The sequence below is a fragment of the Labrus bergylta genome, chromosome 12 (genome assembly GCF_963930695.1).
Source record: "Labrus bergylta chromosome 12, fLabBer1.1, whole genome shotgun sequence".
NCBI lineage: Eukaryota > Metazoa > Chordata > Actinopteri > Labriformes > Labridae > Labrus > Labrus bergylta.
The window spans coordinates 8,419,427-8,442,104 of NC_089206.1; the positions used below are offsets into that span (position 1 = coordinate 8,419,427).

A 22,678-nucleotide genomic window follows, 5' to 3' on the forward strand; every position below is an offset into this window, starting at 1 on the left:
AAACTAATAAAAATAAATTATGACATGCTAAAGTATTTATTTATACATGTTTTTTGTATTATGCAATAAAAGCTACAACCAGACACAATCAGCTCAATACAGCCACATCATTTCTGTAAGAAACAGTGAACACCGCTCCCAACAGTCAGAATTTAGCATTTAAATGTAGATATGAAGACGATGGTTATGTTGCTACTGTCATCCAAATCTAATCAAGCCAAGCCAAGCAAAGGCAACTGCAATGACGCAGATTTAGCAGGCTCTTTTGGTGTTGAACACTAAATCACTAGAAGTTATTGTTTTAACAAACTACCTCAGAATGTTGCTAATGTATGTCAAATTGTGAAGGGAAATAAGAATTCATGGGCTCTGAAAAAAATGCATCAAGCACAAAAGTGTTTCATAGTTTTCCAGTTTTTACCCTCTGTTCCTGGCAGGACACAAAAGTCTGAAACCCGGGCGCCACTCCGAACCCGAACTGGTCAATGAAGGAGGGCTCGTCCTGACTGTGGATCTGAACCTTGATTCCAGCTTCAAATGATGTCTCATCTACAGTAGTGAAACAAACATGGGGTCAATGCCCCACACCTAAATAAATACACACATAAACCCAGACACTAAAACAAAATGTTTCACACACTCACACAAAACACACACCTGCCCAGGCACACTGTAGAGAGAACAACATGATGTCAATGATGTCTCCCCTCACCTGTTTCTCCCCAGACAGGCAGGTATTCATCCTGCTGAATGTCCAGCATGAGCTCCAGGCCATTACCCATACCTCCCTTGGTAGTGATGAGCGGAGGGCGTCCATCCTCGCCGGCGTTAAACGTGTAACACTTCCCGTAACGAGTGAAGACCTGGAAGTCACAGGAGAGAGACTTTCTTTCACATACACATGCATGGCTGCAGAACAGAAAAAAAAGATGCTTCTTAACAATGGTTTTCCACTGGGGGTCAGTGTTTGATTCGGTATCTGAGATGTGTGTGAGACTGCGTGTGAATATGTGTGAATAAGAGAGAGGTAGTAAAAGAGAAACGAGAAGTGTGACGGAAGAGGAAAAACAGAGAGGAAGAGTAAAACAGAGGAGAGGGGACAAGGAGGTCTTCCTGTGCGGTTTTTGGAGTTACACAATCAACCCAGTAACCGAGACCAGCAGACTGATGATTGAACATTCCCTCGCGTGCTCTTTATGGCAGTCATAACGGACTTGATGTTACCATGGAGACCAAGCATCCCAGCCTGGAAGAATGTGGCCTTAATTTTTAAAGGAAAGCCAGGACGCAGATGTTAAGATTGAAGCTGTGTATCAACAGAAGCACAAATGACTTGTTTTGAACAGCACAAGTGCATGACAATAAAAAAGAGACACAAACCAATATGGAGCTTTTCTTTGTCAGAGTTTAATATTGCATTAGAGCGTTTGAGTCATACAACCAATGCAGGAGAAAGAGTGAGAGAGTGAGAGAGCAGGGAGGAACAAGGATGCAAAGATAATGAGACATAGAAAGACAGAGAGAGAGAGAGAGAGAGAGAGAGAGAGAGAGAGAGAGAGAGAGAGAGAGAGAGAACGTAGCTGCTGACGCTCGGAGCAGGCTATTGTTCAGCGTTATGGCATAAAATGACATATCTATGATTAGAAAGAACAAACCAACCAAGTAATTGTTGAGAAAGAGTTTGGGTCCTGCCAAGGGCAGTTTAAACATTTCAGCCATCTATCAAAAGAGTGCTGGTTGAAGAAACAAACATCTATCTGAGAAATGAAAATACAAGTCACAAACAATATATGTCCAAACAGTACGACTCAAACTAACAAACAGGGAGTAGATGTTTCTTTGAAAGGAGATGGTTGCTTCAGGTGTACAAAAGAAGCCAGAATGGTTCTTCAGAACTGCTTGTCAGATGGTAAGTAGCTTTTGGACACCCCCTAACCCACGACACACATCTTCACGACTGAGAATCCAACACTGTGATTTGCCAGCTGTGTGGAGATGAAGAAGCAGCCAAGGACTGTCATGTCCTTGTGTTTCTCTCTCTTTTTGAAGGTGCAAAAAAAACATTTTAGTGAGAATCTTATTCAGGGAATTCAATGCTTTTGTTGGTGTGTGTCTGTTTTTAACAATTTTAAACAAATTGTTGGGGCAATAAAAATGACGGCAATAATAGAAATGATCATATAGGGGTGCCCAGTGGTTAGCTTGCGTGCCTCATGTACAGAGGCTATAGGCCTCAAAGCCGGCAGCCTGGGTTCAAATCTGACCTGTGGCTCCTTTCCCACATGTCGTCCCCCACTCTCTCTCTCACCACTCCAAAAATAAACCTTAGAGTTCTTACAGTTTTGGAGATAAATCCAAACATGTTTCACGGATGCATTGCAGATGTGCATAACAGAGGAGACTGGAGACTGTCTGAAGATGATCTAATTATACAACTTTACATTTCTCGCCTGTCTCATGATGTCCGGCTTTCCCCTCTGCCTTTGAGTGCGGCCTTTAGGGAACGAATATTAACAATTTAGTGTCGTACAAACGACTTCTGTTCAAGCATTAAACCACCCTTTGACACAGTGGTGCTTTAGCTTTATCTCAACAACTACCCGCTAACAGTATAACTGTTCTATCATGCTGTTGTTTATCATCTGTGTTGAACTTGTTAACATGCTTACTTATTTGGACAATGATAATACAAAGTGCAGCCGAAGCTATTAGGAAAAAAACACTGAATTTTATGAATGAAAATGTTGATGCTGATGCTGGCACAAGATAAAAAAAACTTTACAATTCATCTTCTTTGGACCAATAATATCAGCACATCAGCACATGTAGTGATTTGGTGAAAACATGAACCTGCTAATGGTGCTGAATATAAAGTGTGAGGATCTTAACTTCTCTGTGGATATGAACATTTGCACCAAATATCACATTTTATAGATTAGGATATTTCTGTTATTTCTAAACAGCTGGACTGAAGTTGCCAATTGCCACCAATAACACGGAACCATATGGTTAAAAAAACTCATAATTTAAACATTAATATTTGATGAACCAGCTACAGTTTGCCTTCACTGAACATTCATACGCACGCATTGATCACTGACTGTGAAAATCCAGCCGTCCTGAAAGCTCCTCCCATTCTCCTCACATGGAGGCATAAAATGTGTCAGGTCACACTTGGCTGCACTTTCTGTACTTCATAAATAAATAAATCATTACATAAACGTACATCAAAACCATGTTTTGTAACAGTTGCATTATCTCCCCCATTCCGCATTCCCTCGATCGACACCCAGAGGTGAGATGATGACAGGTGACACTCGCTCTCTACCTCTTGTTGAATAGTAGATATTGCGACGGAGCAGGTGGGAACAATAACATCATATATGTATAATGTCTGCACAGCATGCTTACTGTGGCTGCTTGCATTATGATGAATGAATAAATGATTGTGCATGCATGAAAAAGGTTTTCTGCAGCAGAAATCATATGGAACATGTCAGAAGATACATGTAGGGACAAAAGAGAAATCCTGACTTGAGGAAGTGAATGTAACATTTGCTTGTTGACTGATGTGTGTACACTGTTCCCCCTACTATAAGGCACTTTAAAAAAATATATATATATATTTTCCTCCTGGATTTATAACATTACTGTTTACAGGTTACAATCCTCAGAGTTCTGTGATCAATAGAGATGCCACTTGCACACAATTTCTCTTGTATTGAAAAGCACTCTGCAGAACTCTGCTGTAATTAATCATTATGCACATGATTATGCATATCTGGTTTCAGAGGCACATTAGAATTCGGTAGAATGACTAAAACTCAAATCCAGGCACTCTCTGATCCATTTAGCGAGGTTTTTCTGTTTTACACTCTGCGAGCTGCTAAAAGAAGCCTCAGCAGGGTGAGTTTAATTTACGAGTGCGCTGTTGTTTTATCAGGATGTGTTCACAGACTTTTAAAGCTGTTTCCTTTAAGTGCAAACACACTGACTGTGAATTCGCTGTTTGCATAAACACTTTTGGGGACATATTCTATTTAACAGACAGCAGCCCTCAGTTATGAGCCCTAAAATATATATACGCATGTGTTCCAGCCTTTGTGTAGTTTGTGTGATGAACACTGATCTGACAATGATTTTAGTTGACCTGGAAAAACTGTACTTGGCCTATGAACACACATGAATACACTTGGTGAAAATAAAAAAAAGAGTTAATATTAAAAGGGGCAACATCATCTGGAATGTTCACATTTTAGCAGAGGAATTTAATATGCCAATATATAATAATGGTCATTAAACACTGGGTACAACTGAGGCTGATAGTTGTCTATGTATGAGATGAAATAGGAATATTTGGATTTTTGTGTTTTTTTTCCCCATCGCAAATGACGTACCGCGTTCCCTAAAGTCGTGCCACTGGCATGGCTACTCCTCCCTTGCATGATAAGTCAGACAACCCACTTTAAAGCATGAACATCAAGTCAACATGGCAGCATAGACTGCTGTTTGTTTGAGGGTGACTGATTAGAGCCTATAGTCTTTCTGATTCTGTGATCTTGGAGTCTAATGACTTATTTTGCAACACAAAAGGTAAAAATGCTTTAGATTGATTAAAAGCATCAAAGCCAAAAAATCTCCCTTTCTTCTGTTTGGTTTTAAATGAACAGCCGACTCACACATCTAAAAACCAGCCTTGTGTGGAGCAGAGGGGCAGTCCAGAGAGAAAATAAACAATAGGCAGGGGATGGAAAGCCGGAGGCACAGTATAGTGTGAGTGTGTGTGTAATGATGATGCCCTGAACAGAGTCAGCCCCTGACTCAATGGATGTCAAGATCAAATAGTCAAGAGGAGAGCTAAACAGGAATAGGTAGAAGTGAACCGCAGGGCTCCAAAGGGCGGACAGATAACTCAAAGGTTTCAAACTGTCCCTTTTCTTCTTTGTTAGTTGGAGTGCTAATTAGTCTTCTCACACACCTGACCTTTTTATAATCCCATAATTAGGCCGATATTTTTGTTGATGGTTGGATGGTTCTTCAGTATGCTGTTGACATGAAGGTATTCATAAAATACAGATTGCATAAGGGCCAATATGAAAACGTTCCTGTTACCATTACCTGTTCATTTTAACAAATATTCTTTTTGACTTCCCTAAACTGTTCGTGGCTCTCATTAGTCAAAAAGATTTGAATAAAATGATGCTTGCATCTCTATCTGATTGTGTGCCGAAGAGACATCAGTATGCTGGTCATGCATTGTCACCGTAACGATGCCGTTATTGGTATATATTTAAATAGTAGGTATCATTTTTTAGGCTAGACTTTATTTATCTTCTTAGTTAAGTGTGTCAACATGGAAAGAACAAACTCAAGCAGAGTCTGATGGCAATGACCCGATGAAGGGCGGTGGGGTTTGGGGGGACAGCTATAGAGAGAGGAAATGTGAGTGTGATGGATTGACATGCACCAAACAGCATGAGGATCAGGATCAGTGCAACGAGGACTGTGGCTTTCGTACATGGGGCGCCTGCTCTGTCAACTCTGCTACACCAGCGCCCCCTAAACATTTTGTTAATCCGTTGATTTGTCCTATATATAGACACGTTTTACTTGAAATAACCAACATTAACCTCATGTTGGTTCCAGGGTAAGAATCAGAGTCACTAAAGTATTAAGGGATCATCCCCCAGTGTGTGTCCATAAATGTCTTTACGTCATTGACATCAAAATGGAAATACCACTTTAAAGCTAAAAAAAAAACATAAAAAAGTACTAAAATATCTGGACAATGTGGTTGCCAGCAAATCTCCCAGTATGTTCTTTTCATGCGATTTTGGGCCTTTCGAAAGCAAAATAAATATCATCACAATTATCCTTTGAACATTTGGACAGAACAGTAAAGAGGCTGAGCTGTTGTATTTTTTTTCCTGAAGGTCAAAGTCAGAATAATGAGTGAGAATTGATCATGCAAATGGAGACCATCACATCCAGTGCATTGACTGTTGGATGACACCTTGGGGCGGTGCAGGCTGTAGGGCAGAGCTGTGTAACGATCACCTAATGGGTTCAGGCGTCCAGTACCTCCTGACGTTAGTGAAAAATAAAGGAGGAAACTGGAGACGGGAGCCCTTAGCCAAACATTTTCAGTGTGTATCAGAAATCAGTTTAAAAGTTTAAATCCAATATTTCTCGGAGAACTTTCATCACTTAACTGTGTTACCTGCTGCTTTATAGATGAAATATCATAAAACCTACTCCACTTGGGGGAAGTTTCATCCTTCAAATGTGGGATTTTTAAGCTCTTGCTCCCACACAATCAAAATACTTCACCCGCCTACATTTCCTTCATTCCCTGTACCTTTCTTCCCTCGCTCCCTTGTGTGTCCTGAACTGTGATGTTCATCCCCTGTGGACTCCTCTTCATCTCCTGCCGCACTTCCCCACCCACCCTGGCTTCACTTGATGAATATTTCACAGGCCAGTAGAGACAGTCCTCCTCCTCTCTCATCCTTTTCCCAGATAGCGTCCCCGCTCTCAGAACCTATCACCTTCAGAGACGATAGCGTTGGAGAGAGGGGCACCTCAGGAGACCCGGGGACAGCGGGGAGTGTATCACATGAAGAAAAATGGAAGTGTGTATTCACATAAGTTATAAATGCCTCAGAGTGCTGCCTCTTTCTTAAAAAACAAGACTGTGTTGACCTCGCAGCAGGAAAAAGTGACACTGAGATACAGCAGGTTAAATCAGGCAGGTGTTATGTAAAGAACGCAACATCCAACAGGTGAAGAGGTTATTTCTAGCCTGTACTAATACATTATAATGCTCTTCTGTGGTAAAAGAAGAATTTAAATTTTTTTACCGAAGTAAAGTACCTATAAAAATTTAAAAAACCTCCCTTACAAGTTAAAGCCCTTCAAACAAAAAACTCACTTTAGCTGAAGAACAGAAATATTAACATTTAACTTTGGTTTTAAGTACAAAGAAAAACGGGAGTGAATTTAACCACACACAAGGACTCATGGCGATTACTGATAATTATGTGTTCTGAAAGTCTTTTTGTTTAAGACAGTTAGCTGGAAACTAGATTCTGCATTCGATGGACCAATTAGTTATTCAGCAAATAAATAAATCAAATTCAGAAAACAAAAGGCAACGGTGTAAACAGTCAAGAAATATCAGAAAGCGCCTTTTCTTATCATTAGATGGACCTGGCACACTGGGATCCGGATCAGCAGAGGATTAAAGAATGACCCTTCTTGTATGAAACAGAAAGAGATTCACAAACAAACAAACCAAAAACAATTGCTGATAAATGGAGGCAGCAGAGCCTGCAGGACACTATCTGTCTGAAAACAACTAATTGTTGGTTTAATGCAATCCCTGGTCTCTGTGGTGGTGGGCTTGTAGTTGCATTTGCACCACACACTGAGAGGAAATAACTCCCAGAGGGAAGGTTCTCTGTAATTCTTTCAGCTTTGGTCTGCAATAAATGAAGAGAGAGGGGGATTTTTTTTGTTGAAAGGGCTAAATTAGTGCTGAAAAATGGTATATTCAGTGTAGAAGCGTCTCAGTGAAAAATGGAAATGGTCTAGTGAATTTGGATGGGAGACATAAATGTCTAAGATTTGTCAGTTCACTTTCAATCAGGGCTGTTCGATGTTCTATAGAAGCTCTTGTAGTCAGCAGGCCTCCTCCCACCCTCCCCCGGGTGAGCCAAAGTAGAGTAGACCGAGATGGTAAATGGCTGCTTGAAGGACTGAGACTTTCACTACCAGCCCTTTTAATATGGCACATTTTTATGATATAATTATATAACATTAAACGCGAATACAGTACTTTTAAAGAACTTTCACTGAGCTACAACATTAATTTCAGAATTGTCACCCCCTCTCCTTCCTCTCTCTCCCACCCTTGAGCGGCACCTCGTTATGCAGCACATCCATATGGGATGTTAAAGCCTCCTCTGCTCTGCTGGTTCCCCACAAGTCTCGATCATCACTGTCGCCTACAAATCTCCTGTCGGCCCGTTTGTGCCAGCCAGAACCCACGCTCGCAGACAGCCAGAGTGGCCGTCGCAGTGGCAGAAAGCAGCGTGATCACTCCGGTGTGCTACGCCATCTCATCACACACAGATGAGTAAACATCAGGGGGGTAAACAGCCCCTGGCCCGTCAGAGGGGCAGAGGCCTTGTTACAGCTAAGGGCACTTTAAGTGGCAGACAGCGGGGTTAAGTAGGATTAAATCCCCATGTGTCAAGTGTGAATGCTGCCTGTATCTGTTTATCTGTTTATCTGTTTGTCTACAATGAAGTGAAATAACAACGATGACTATCAAACACAATCGAGCTCAACTGATGTTATAATGGACATGAAATCTGAACAGTAAGTGTAGCATATACAGGCTCTGCAGGAACTGCTGGCCCAGAGGCCAAAAAACAAAAATTATGATAAACAGGACCAGATATATTGGCTCAGCACAGCGTCTCTAAGGTAAAAGGAGTCTGACAGCCTGAGGAAAGTAACTTCTCCTCATCCTCTCTGAGCTCGCCTTCAGGCTGCAGAAGTGCTTCCATGACAACAGCCGAGAGGACATTGTTGGAGTAGCTGGTGTCCATCACATTTTGTTCTTGGTTTTCAGTTTTTGCGTTCAGCCAGAATGGTGGGCTGAGCGGACACAATCTTTATACAGAGTATGAAATGCATCAGATATTTCATCAAGGAATTAAAGCTAATGAAAAGTAGCTACAGACGATAAGACAATAAACTAGATCTTGTTTCAGTGCAAAGTCTTTTTCAGGGACCTACATGCACCTGCAAACCCACACACTATTATATAGCTTCTATTTAAATAGTAGCCTCCACTGCTAGAAGTACCTCTTGTTCAGGAGATGGTTTTACAATTTAACAGTCTTGCAGCATCACTTTGTCCCTTCCATGTTTGATATTAAGCATTTAAGGTTGTTTGCACCAGTTTTATACGGAGGCCAAGAAGTGCAAACACTTATACTGTACGTAGAAATGGGCTGGATATTCAGAAATGTTGCTGATTTAAAATACCATACAAACATCTCAAACAAATGCAATGAAGGAAATGTGCTACAAAAAGAAGAAAAGAAAATTTGCAGCGAAAAAGCCAAAAATGCATTTACAGGAAATGTTGCATGCATCCACAAACAATGGCAATAAGTAAAAAAACACACAAACTCAACAACAACAGAAACAGAAAACCCTGCATATCCAGCGATCACAGTGGAAATGCTAGTCCCCCCCGACAGAGATGGGGGGACTGAAAAACAACAACTTCCAAAGTAAGACCTGGAGGAGGTGTTAAAATCAGATTTGTGCATCAAATAAATTGAATCTTCTCAAAAGGAAGGAGCAGCAGCTATTCCCTGAGCGCCCTCTGGATGTTTAGGCACCTTACCCTTTAGGAGTGAGTCGCCCTACAAGAGGAAACTCATTTCAGCTTCCTCTATCTATAATCTAATTGTCCTTCCTTGAGGGTTTAAACATGGATCAACTGGTAAATCAAAAGCTTTGCCTTCCGGCTCAGCTCCCTCTTCACCACAATGGTCTGGTAGAATGGTCACATAACTGCTGAGGCTGCAACAAAACCGCCTGCCATCCTCAAGCTGCATTTCACCCTCGTAAATGAACAAGATGGTCAGATAGGCGACTTGAACTCTTTGACTTGGGACCAGCTGTTCAGTCCCCAAACCTGGAGGGAGCGGTCCTCTATTTCCTGAAAGAGAAGCTTGGCCTCTGGATGGACTGTGTCTCAGTATGAAAGCTTTACATTGGACTTAAAACAACTCAAATGGTCAAGCCTGTTAGACCCTTCAAAGCATGCTTGACATCCACTTGAGAACAAGGACAGCATGTAGTGCTACTCCAATAACAAAAGCATCAGATTGCAATAATGACAGGATCCCATACTCATGTACCCCCCCCCCCCCCCCCACAAGAATCCCAGTGATAATCTTCTTAAGCTTTCTCAAAAGTTCATGACAGATATGTTCAGTAACAAATATTTGATGTATATTGTAGAACGTATATTATCTAAATAAGATTTCTTATTATCTGTCTGTCTGTGCTAGACTTCTGCACTCCTTGCAAACTAACACTCTAAAATACACTCTACCACAAAAGGTCTCTTTACATTGTGCCTGAGTTATAATGATGAATCATTTAGGGCAATTTAATTTAGCCTTTGTTGCCCGATAATTGTGTGTCTGTCCGTCTGCCAAGGCTGGGACAAAAGGTCAGCTGTGAATTATAGGATGAAAGGCTCTAATAGGTGGTGGTGATATATTCCTGGTTTACAATGGGTATAGTTGGTGTATATAAGTATGTATATACTATATGTAAGTCATTCTATCTGTATGACAATGTGAGATCATTTGAATATTTAATCTTGCCTCTTTGTCTCCTCAGTGCATGCCCTATTGTGTGCAATGTAAAACAATGAGCTGTAATCAGCTTCCAGCAGGATGGAGGGAAATACATTAGGGGAAGCCAAAAGGTTGTCAGCAAGCACTTTACCCGACACCTGACACAAGATCACCGACTGCCCCAGAAGGCTCGATAAATTGCATGTTTCACTTAGTGGGTTCATCTCCACTTTTCTCATAATCTACACAGATTTAAATCAATCGTGTCTTTGACTGATTAATGACAATCTGAATCTTGCTTAAGTTTTAAATGCTTTTTCCAGATTATTTAAAGTAGAAAAAATACATTAAAATAGATGCAATTTACAGAGTCCAACACCACTTTCTTAGCAGTGTTTCTAAGGCACAGTGAAGCCATTGTGTTGCACTGTGTATGCAGTGAAAGCTTTTCAGAAGAACACCACATACTGTGGATGCTGAGCAACAGCCAGACTGCTTCCGAGGAAAAAGCCACATGAATAAGTAAAAAAAAAACAGTGTGTCCTATGTTGAGATGAGGCCTGTAAGTAAGTATGGACATATGGTAATATGTGAGTGGGTAAAGGTATACATATACACACAGATGCACCCAATGGGGATAAGCTAACGGACGATGCGTGACTTACATGCATCTCCATTGCCTTGCAAAACAAACGCATGGTTCATAGTTCAGCTGCACAATGGAGTACTTGAAGATGTATTTTAGGAACCGCTCCATGATTCAACATCTGAGTGGCTGAAAAAAAAAGCAGCTGAACTCCTCAGGGGGGATGAGTTGGGACCAGCTCGTACAGTAGATCTGCCCCAGGGTGGAAACTGGACAGCAAGAAGAGTCATTGGAGCCAAACATGAGCTTTTGTTTAACGGCCAATTTGATTACTTAGGACTTTATCCCAAGAGGAACGAAGCCATCACCCTCATTAGGAAGAAAACATCTAAAGAAAGAATCTCTGGAGCATGATCTCCTGCTGGAAAAGAGCACCTTGATGCTCCTCTTACGTCATCTGTCTTTCATTTTGCTGTTCCCAAAATACATGTGCCACCCAGTGATGGTGGGACGTATCTCATTTAATGACTGAATTCATTACAGGGTCTCCTGTCTCTTTTGGTGCAGTTTAGAGGTAGGGCAAACTGTCAGAAGTTGGGGGGGGGGGGGGGGGGGGGGGGGGGGGGGGGAGGAGGCTCTTCCCCTGGAGTGAACCTCCTCCGTGTGACAAATTTCACACTCTGCTGAGAGAAATACGCTGAGGCTTTAGATTTCCCAGCCTGTCACATGCTGTTGCTGAATACCAAGAGATTAATTCATTTCCCAGATGGTGCATATAAGCAACTCCAACTTCAAAACATGCAGCGTGCACAGCATCACTACCTGCCGCATCTCAAAGTGACAACAAGGGAAGATTCAAGCTGGGGGGTAAGATAACAGACAACATGCACGCACAAACACACACACATGCGCGTACACACACGCAAGCACACACACTTAAACATAGGTCAAGATGTTTTCTAAAATATCCTATTTTTTAAATGAATCCTGTATTATAGAAAGCTGTCAAACGGCAACAACTTGTTGGTCAAACTAATCTGAGCGACCTTGAGATTTAATTAAATGTATAACAAAAGGCTTAAAGCTCCTGATTTATATAACGTGAAAACGATTCGACAAAGAGAAAGGGCTTGCTGGTGGAGATTAATCAAAAGAATGAACACCAAATTCTGCAGCTGCTCTACTTTACTTAACAGAGCATTCTTGTGAGTTTCACTCTTCTGCTACGCTCTTCTGCCCTATAGCGCTGCTTGACATCGTCTCATCCACTGCGAACATCACAGTTCTGCATGTTTCCTAAGAAAAGCTCAGGCAGGGTTTTTGTGCTGCACCTCCATTTCTAATATAGCACAAACCTCACCTCAGTTTCACTAGTCAAAGTTAGTTTTCAAGCGTGTAATGGCGTCATGTTTCTTCTTGTGGCCTTTGGTAGGAAAACATCTACTTTACTGCAATTTTCACACACCATCAACGACCACAGGTTGCTTTTTTTTTACTACCTATAGCCTAGAGGGCGGAGGAAGGGGGGGGAGTTATGAACCGATCACAGTTATACTGGTCTCTGACTGTACTGTGGTTGATCACCTTGAACTCTACATTAGTGTAGTGTGTCTGTTTCCAGTGTAAAAAGGTCCACAAACCCAATGAACACTTCAGCAAACAGCTGATAACCCGATGGAAATATTGCAGCATTTCGAAACTGGAGGGCCATATATTTCCCTTTAGGAGGTGGTGGAGACCAAAACAGAGCGAAATTTGGAGTACTGTCATAACCTGAGTCTAAGTTTTGATCTTTATTTTTATTTTACGGTCGTTTCCCCGGGAAATTAAGTCTTGTTTAAGATTTTACTGTTATTTTATTTTTTAACATTTCGTTGCTTTGATTTAGGTAATTACTGTACATAGTCTTGAAAATTATATTTATAGTAAGTTTTGTTCTTGTTTTCTGTCCATTGTTTGTGAGGTACTTCAGGCTGCTTGTTTGAATGTATGGTGCTGTATAAAAAAGTATAAATGAAATGTTAAAAGTGAGTGAACTTACCTTCATTAGTTACATCTTAATGATTCAATTAATGTTGCTTCCTAACTGCTTGTTGTGTTACAGTTTGCAAAGAGCTTGCCATATTACCATTAAAGTGGTAATGTAACGTGTTTTTGTTCCCCAACAAATGCAGTTATTAATAAATAGTTATAAATAGTTATAAATTAACTATCATAATACTTTACTGCAGTTGCAGAATTCATTAAATATCATGCAACTATCGTCCACGTCTCTCATGACTCCTCCATCAAATGAAAAGCAGAGCCATGCTTTTTTAAAAATAAAAGACATCATCATGTTTTTCTTAGAAGCAGAGCTCAGGCAACAGTCAAACTACATTAGGAGAGAAGTTTTCAAATCTTTGGCTGAATGTTTTTAAAGATACATCACTGGTCTACATCTACAAACCTTTTGGCTATAGCTGTGATTTTATTTTTTTTGCTTGGTTAAACAGAATAAAATGTGCTTTACTGTAAAACTTTCAAGTGGAATGAGCCTTCTTTCAGCTACTCATTTTAGTGTTGTGTACAGTGTTCAAAAAAAATCAATCCTTTTTATTTGCCTCCTGCTGTGAGTGTGTTATTGTGGTTGGTTGAATGGTTGTGAGTGTGTGTGTATGTCAGGAGGGTTTGTGTGTTTACTGTGACAACTCTGAACAAACACAGAGAAAAAAACACTTAGGTCCCTGTTGTCTCCTGTGAGACAGAAAAGAACAGCAGGCAATGACACAAGCACCACGGTAAACACACACGCGCACATGCACACACACACACACACACACGTGCACACACACTTGTGCTGTAAAGTCCAGCTTTATAAAATGTATTGTTAAAGGAAGAAAGTGGGGATGGATCAGTAAAGCTCTTTCACCTCTCAGCTGGCTGGAGGGGTGTGTCTTTGTCTTTGTTTGATTGACAGCAGCTGGCAGGCTGTGCAGCAGCAGGGGAATGTGAGACATTGTGCCGCAGCTTTAAGCCACACAGTTACAGTGTTTTGTGAGCAGTGGTATAGCAGGGAAAGAGAGACACATCATCCAAGGACACATTTAATGTTTGAAAGTTACGTAATTGACATGTTTCAGTGTGTGTTTGTATGTATTCAGTGTATTTTTTTGAGGCACTTATAACGTGCTTGCGTCTGTCAGGACACATCGTGAGGGGGGGACAACATTTTGGCAGCAAGAAACTGCAGCATCTCTGTTTCATTTATTTTTTAAGTCTACAAGAGTCTACAAGATTTTTTGGGGTGCTTTTTTAAGCCTTTATTTTGGATAGAGTCAGAAAGTGCATGGAGAATGACATGCCAAAGGTCGGACTCTAACCCAAGCTGCCTGCTACAAAGACAACAGCCTCTGTACATGAGGTGTGCGAACTAACTGCTCCCCCAACAGCACCCCTAAGTCAGTTTAAAAGGAAACTAAAGCTGGTCAGCAAATGTGTGTTGTTGAAATCTTTTTAAAAAAAGATTTGATTAGCTGAACTGAAATTAAAAACATACTTGAGGAGATGGACATACAGTAAAGCATTGTTCCATCCATTTTATGAAAAGGAAAAGGGGAGGCTAAATAATGAAACAGAGAAATATAGCTTACATATAATTCACATTGGTCCATTTGGACAACAACACATTTGATTTAGATTGCAGATATGTATTTAGGTAAAGACGTGCAATGAAAAAAAAGAGTTAGTTGAATATAGTTTCACTCATACAGGCAGCTGCAACTTCAAACGATGATATGAATCTGAACTGTCAAGTCTCTGTACAGACAGTAAAGTCCTGAAGTCATAAAGTAAGTTAAAGTAGTTACGACTGGTGAGTTAAAGCTGGAAACAGCCCTGATGTTAAAGTCACACTAACAAGACAGGAATAACAACACTGCAGATGTGAGTGCAGTCGTGAAGAGACTGGAGAGAATGAAATGGCAGGGCTATCTGGGCCCATTTGCAAAAACATTCAAAAATAATTGGAGTCTGTTGAAATAGGGAAACGCATTTCAAACAATATTTCACGCTACCAGTGAATGAAAAAGGGGGTTAGCAATTATAAACAGAGGCGTACCAGGGGGGGGCGTACGGCAGGGCGGGGGGACAGAGGGGGGGGGGCGGGGGCGAGGGTAATGAATAACTTTTATTAATTATTTTCTTCAGATTTCTCTCTCCCGAATGGCGTTTATAGATTTCAATTATTTCCTTATCAGTAAGAAAATGTTGATAAAATAAGATTCTTGCTCTGGTTGTTTTCATTTTCTGGGAAATTGTTCATTTATGAAATCTCACTGAGCTTATAGAAAGTGAGTAGAGCTGTTAAAAGATGAGGGTCAGCTATGTGCAGCCTCATAACAGGCTGAGGTTCCATAGTGACCTAAAAAAAAAGGGAATGCGGGAGGTGTTAGTACGAATTTTCAGAAAATTCATTCATCTTGGTAACTTGTGAAATGGAATTGATTATTCAAGTCTGTCTACCACCTGTTAGCACTCCTACTTTTTGGGTGTCTGAAGCTGTAACCTTATATGGGTGAAACACCTACATTTTAGCAGATCTTTATTTGTGTAGGAGTCAAACATATGTTGTCAACAACTGTTTGCTAGACAAAGAGTCTACATCTGTTACGTATACAAATCAGTGTCATGCCATCTTTATTGTTTTATAGTGGTGTACCCAAATGGAAAGGAATTTGTGGGTTGCACCTTTCAACAGAATATAAGCAGCACAGCACTGTGAACACTGTTACTTTGTCAGCGATTTGTAAGCATGCGTGTTTGGTGAAGTTGTCTGACCTCGGCCGATTAAATGGTGTTTGTAATCTACAGTCTGTTTCACGATTTCTTGTTGGGGGAGGTATAGAGTGTTTGTGCTTGGTTGCTAACAGGAGGTTAACAGCTCATTTAGACAGAGACTCACCACGATCCTTCAACACCAGTCCGACTCCTCTTTTGTGTGCTTCTGTTTTTTTTTATATCATCCTCAGTTTCTTTTTTTGTGAGGTGAAGATGTTCTCAAATGTTTCCTCCACGGACAGAAAAACAAATAATGCACTCATTCTTCTTTGTCTGGAGGAGAAGCTCAGGTCTGAGGCGCAGATACGAGTGCCATCATTCAACGCAGTTGGCATCTTTTTTTTTTTTATCGAAATACAAATTGCAATTCAACGATGATTTGATGAGTGCCTCGCTGCTGCACAAAGACAAACACAGTGTGTTTGCTTGTTGGGGGTCTGTTTGTTCGGCGCGTTAGACTCCAGTTAAAGTTAGAAGTACACGGGAGCTTTGAATTTACTGCAGATTTTTTAAAGCAGGTGAGTGTGTTAATGCAGCAAGCTGCTGATAAGTAGGCTGCTGATGGATGAGTTCTCTTGAGGGTAGAGGAGGAAGAAGCAGAGGGATTTGGGGAGCATATTAGCTGTTGTCCATCAGTGATTTTATGGGTCCGGCTGCATATAAACGACTCCCCCTCAGCATAGCTTAAACTGCCTCCTTGACTTGTCTCACGTTTATCCTTGAACTAGTCTGTTCACTTTTATCCATTGATATTCAGTGAGTGTTTGAGAGCAGCTGTGCACTGTATCCGTGTGCTTGTGAAGCAGCCTGTGGGAGCTGGTCTGGACCTGGTCTGGGCAGGCTGGTTGGCAGATGGTGAGAAGGAAGAACCTGAATGTTTCTTATTCAAGAAAAAGAAAGATCAAAGTTTGAGGGGATTTTCTTCTTCTTTTGACTTCTTCTAGGTGTTTCCTTGAAGCCATAGGTTTCTTTTTTACATTAATGATTTGCACAGTGTGGTGGCTCGCTGGTCACTCAGAGCAAAAAGTTTCCTGAGGGTATCTCATGCATGCATGATGGATATACTGTAGGTCCTGTCCCTTCAGTGACCTGAATAAGAACAAGCTGGTAGTTGAAAAAAAAACCACAGGATTGTTCTGGAAGTGTTAACCTTGGGTTAAACCCTTTTTTTTATATTTCACAACTCGATTTAAACACCTTCTCACCTTCTTACCAAGACGTCTTCCCCTGTGTGTGAGAAAGCCTGTTTTGCATGTATGATGTGAAAAAGTTGTTTTGATCGTCTTTGCATTTTGATGTTTTAACTCCATTTTTACCTTCACAGTGGACTATACAGTTCTGTATTTTAATGCATTTTTTACCCAAATCACCAACAGTCTCTTTTCTAGAGACCTACCGCCCAGCTCTGCCTCTCACTTGTTTTCTTAAATGATTGATGGTCTTTTCAATAAAGAAGACTACACACTTCATTTACTAAACAGTATATCTATATTTCCTCTGTACGGGATGATTTGACATATTGAGGGAGAAAGGCTGGTACAAAAAGTGTTGACGCTGCGCTGGTTCATGTGTTCATCGCCGGCTTATTTTTAGCTTTTGAGAATGGTGAATCGCTCGCAGTGCAGACAACACAGCCGGCGGCACTTTTGAACAACTTTTCTCCCTCAGTATGTCAAAATCATCTATACTAAGAAAACGGTGGTACTGTTTAGTAACTTCACCTCATTAAGTGTAGTTATTATTAAAAAGAGTGAATTCAAGACTACAAGGAAGTGGTGAACTGGGCTGAACTGGGCGGTGCATCACTAACGATTTTGTTTTGTGTAGTGTATCTGCACCATACTTTTTACTTCTCCTCGTGACCATCTTGCCACTGGTTGCAGATTAGTGATCACTCTGTAGAGGAAACTCAAAAGTCTGTCTATGCTTAAATACATTTTAGATTTCAGGTTAAACTAATGTGGATTTGGCAACTAGGCTTTGTCTAACATTGAAGATTTAATTCTAGGCAACACTTGAAATGGGAATACAAAATGAGGACAAATACTTCCTTAACCTCAACACGGGCCATTTTGTTATTCTCACTGATGTGGAAAATCACAAGCCTCTTAGATGTCCAGCCAGTCTGACAGAGAGAGAGAGAGAGAGAGAGAGAGAGAGAGAGAGAGAGAGAGAGAAGGAAGGGAGTGAGAGTTATGGTGTTTGGCAAAAGGAGCACATGCACCCTTAGAAAGAAGAGAACGAGAGAGAGAAAGAGAGAGAGAGCGAGAGTTATGGCGTTTGGCAAAGGGAGCACATGCACTCTCTGACAGAGAGAACGAAAGAGAGATAAAGAGAGAGAGAGAGAGAACATGGGACTAACTTCCTATTCAGGAAATGTAGTTAATAAGCTCTCTTCATAACACAGTGTGGCCTTACTCATACAAGCGGTCACAAAGGAAAGACAAGAACATCGAGAAAAAAAAGCGCAGAGATTAATGAATCAATTCTTGATGAAGAGGTGTTAAATCTGTTTTGACTGCTCTTTTAAGACTGTGGGCTACATAGCCTCTTTTATTTTAAATCTGTATATAGAAATGAGACAGAGGAGCAATGAGACTGAATAGCTGCAGGAAGAATAACACAAATGGTGCAGCAAAAAAAAAAAAAGAAGCTCTAAACTGACGTTGTTGTTCGAAAGATTAATTTGAGAGTACCCTACAGGTGTTATCTCCAGATGTATATATAGGCGTAATAGAGAGACTATATCAGACTTTTTTTGTCTCTTCTTTCTTTTCTTCTTTTCCCAGCGTCTCTCATCCATCCTCCGCCATTTATTATGCGTCCTTCCTCTCCTTTCTTCTATCTGAACCCGTGCAGCCCACTTTGGCAGAGTGGAACTCATCTGTCTGTCTTCACATGCTAATAGAACACATAATGAATGCCACTCAGAATTACCTCCACCAGCTGATATCAGTGTATAATTAAAACAACACTGTCCTTAATAAGGTGTCAGAGGTGATAACACAGAGCGCTGATAACGCTTTTAAAGACACACACGTCACACGTGCACATACACACACATGCACCATAATCAATCCCTCATTTCCAGGCAACAATAGAGTTATAATGAGCGAGGCCATCAGGCCAAAACTAATTTCTAAATGTGAGGACTAATGCTGTGATTGTTCAGTGGCCTTTTCATAAGTAGGTTATTGTCTTTTGTTATTTACTATTTTAATTAACCTTTTTCCGCCCCCATACATAATTGGTCTTACGCAGAATTTACAATATGCAATGGCAAATCCAAATAATTATAAATTGAGTCTACAGGCTTTTTCTTTAATGATTGGTATACAGCTTTAAAAAGAGGTGCACATGACAGCTTTGGAAAAGGCGGGCGCTCATTGACAACAAACCTACAGAGAATTAAAAAGACTCTTGTCCTTTAGAGGCCTTTTTGTGTGTTTAAGCTCATTGTTTTTGGTTTTCTAAAGATTTATTTTTGGGCTTTTTATGCCTTTAATGGAGAGATAGGATAGTGGATAGAGTTGGAAATCAGAGGGAGAGAGAGAGGGGAATGACATGCGGGAAAGAAGCCACAGGTGGGGTGTGAACCGGGGCCGCCCGCTTGAGACTACAGCCTCCATACATGGGGCGCACGCACTAACCACTGTGCCACCAGCGCCCCATTGTCTTGGTTTTCTATAGTAGAGCTTCCATGTTCGGTTCAGCGTTCTCGAAAAAGTTTTCAAAGCTGCAGTCCCAGAATCCAAGTCTTTGACCTTACTGAACTGTTACAATCTGATGGTCTTTACTGGTTTTACTGAGTGAAAGCTGCATGACCTTGCAGTTAGATTACACACTATAGCAGTTCATACACAGCATTTCTTTGTGCTTTGACACTGAGCGCACAGTGGCGTAATATTGGTGTCCAAGTGTGCCTTTTACACAGCAGTGTGGAATTGCAAAAGCAACAGAGGTGGAACGCGAAAACAAACAGCTCAAGCTACAGTCAGACAACCACACAGGATGTTCTGTCCTGCCGGCTCCGCTGATTACAGAGACGGCGCCACCTTTGTCACGAACTCCAATGCTGGCTGCGCAGTAAAAGAACCTCACTCCTGCATTGTGTGTTTTACATTAAGGATGTTAAGGAAGCATGGCAGAAGAATAACCGTCCAGCCTTGAATAGGCAATTTTTAAAAAGGCTTCTATTCCTGTGGTCTGTAATAAGAGCAAACAGAGAGGACTGAGGAGTGTAGAAGGTTTGAGACGGCAGAGTTCACAGCTGAAAATGCTGTAGCAAATATGGATTTGTCTGGGTAGGAAAAGACATGCAGATGAAACATTGTGTCGACTCACAGAAACTACTGGAACAGAATCTCACACACTCGATAACCTCCAAATATCGGGGCATCTTGGGAAGTGTGTGAACTTTCCCGCATCGCTTTGCTGACAAACCTCTTGGGCTTTAGAAAGGGAAAGGCTGCTTCACAAGATTTAAAAGACAGAAGCTCTGAGTCATGAAGGCGGTCAGTTCAAAAAGTAACAACCTGCAGCAGTCTAAGCGGTGCGACGCACTATTCCTTCAGCGTTGTTTTCTGCAGACTGAAAACATATTGCCTGCTCCCTTAATTGAGCGCTTAAGTGTCATTGAGGTGAGAGGTGGGAGACGGCAGCCGGACCTGCGAGGTCCTCGAGGGGGCAGAGACAGCAGCATCTGCCCCACAGTGGAGAGAGGCGACAGGCGGAGCATAACAAGTTTCGTCTTTTTCTTTAAAAAAAAGGTGTGCCCCTGTCAGCCACAGGAGAAAGAGAGAGAGAGAGAGAGAGAGAGAGAGAGAGAGAGAGAGAGAGAGAGAGAGAGAGAAGACGGGCCTGATAACATGCCTGACAACTCTGGTGACACTTCGACTCCAGCTCAGCTCCATTTTATCAGAGCAGCAGAATAACACTGACCAGCAGAGTAAACAAATAACGGAAAGCCAATTTAGTCTTTCAGACACACCTGTCACTCCCTGCTGTGACCACACACACACACACACACACACACACACACACACACACAGACACACACACACACAGACACACACACACAGACACACACACACAGACACACACACCGCAGTGACTGATGTTCTCTCCTCTGCGTGGTCGTCTGAACATCACTCATTAAGTGGTAGTGCCTGTTACACCCTAATGTCTTTGTGGTAGCCGTATGACTGATGACTTTAATTTCATTCCATTATAAAAAAGAGAAGAGTTGCCTTATATTTCCTGAGCGAGCAAGAGGTCAACAGAGTGACATATTTAATCATCCTGTGATGTGTTTAACATTCACAGACTCTTCCACTCTCCTTTAAGTGATCCCATTCTTCATCTCTGAATCAAACGGGAACTAAATATTTGTCCTCAGGGCCATCGGCTCTTTACAGCTGAGTCTAGCAGCGTGTAGAGTCACAGACTAATGAGCAATATGAGCTCGTTAAAATGCAAGTTGTGGAGACGGGGGATGAGTGGACTGAAAGTGGTTTGAGTCTGTTGTTGCAAAATGCTGTGATTTTGAAAGAAACAAAAACACAAACAAAAGCCTATGTAATTAATTCATGAAGAGAAACAGGCAGAATAACAAGAATCATTTGATTACAAAAGATCAATAGAAGGGTGCTGGTTTTGGTTTGGCAGGAGCACAAGCACCACAACACAGATGTTGACTCCAGACCTGATGCACGTCATCCCCTATACTCTCGTCCCTCCCCTTTTTTCCCCCTGTCTCTCTTTAGCTGTCTTATCGATAAAGGCAAAAGGTTAAAACAAAGTAAGGCATTTGTAAGCTGCAATCCTTCCTTTAAAGGGGAATAGTTGATAAACAAGCAGTGAACATGCCCTTACAGGAAATAAACGCTTACAGAGTTTACACACCAAGACGACGTAATACAACATATCCATTCAGTTTCTGTCTTTTTCTGGGTCCAATATATATATTATAATATTCCCACTGTTGTAGCTTTGTTTTGTCACCACTATGTTGTGGTGGGATGGTCTAATTATTTGTCTGCACCCTGCTGCTCTCTTTCAAACTTCTTCTCAGCCTTTTGGCATATTTTTTAACTATTTAGTATTTTTTCCCATTTCTTCTTCTTGTCCACTTTAATTTAATATTTGATGTGATTGCTTGATAGTCAGAACTGTTAAATGGGACATCAAAACTCTGTTGCATGTCTACAGGAGGTCATAATTCACCCAAAACATTTCACTCGTTTCAAAACGGAGTCGTTGTGTCAGTAATTTGGTCAACGGCACCAAAATGAAAATTTGTTTTGTCATGGTGTGAGTTGTACTGCTCAAAATGTTTAAGCCCCTTTTCATCATGTTGATGTTTTTGTCCTCCATATCAGTGAGTCAATCCTGGAGAAGTTTCTTATATAAAAAGCTAAATTGTTCTCGAGACATTTTTGTTGACACTGACTGCTTGCTGTTCTATACAATTCTTTTTCAACTCTGATGCTGAATAATGCTTTATTCTCTATCATACTGAGCTTTTTATATTCAGATTTCAACATTAGATCAAAGTTTTCTGTACAATACAAAATGCAGTAGATCTGTGTGTTACAAAGTGTTACAGTTACTAAAGTGTATACAGAAAGTTTTACTTTGGTTTTGCATGTTGAGTCATTTACGGAAAATTTACCACAAAATGACACCCATCTGTTTCCTAGTTCATCAGTGTCAGCTGGCATCTCTTTTGACAATTTATCACGTCAAACATCCCATGTTATGGATATTTATGGAATATACGCTGAAGGTACTATTTTTCTTGTAACGTCTCAAAGATGAAAGAAAGTTTAGCTATGAAGGAGTTATTGTAGAAATGTGAAGACAGTTGTACTTAATCTTTTGC

At 41.0% G+C, this 22,678-nt stretch overlaps 1 protein-coding gene across 1 annotated transcript in view; it reads right to left on the bottom strand.

Moving 5' to 3' along the window:
• The window catches only part of LOC109986730 (acid-sensing ion channel 1), a 53,380-nt gene that overhangs the window by 6,337 nt on the left and 24,365 nt on the right, over positions 1 to 22,678 (bottom strand). The window contains exons 3-4 of the mRNA XM_020637508.3: positions 713 to 863; positions 422 to 549 (exon numbers count right to left, since the gene is read on the bottom strand). Of these exons, the coding sequence (XP_020493164.1) occupies positions 422 to 549; positions 713 to 863 (279 nt within the window). The remainder of the gene's footprint in view (positions 1 to 421; positions 550 to 712; positions 864 to 22,678) is intronic.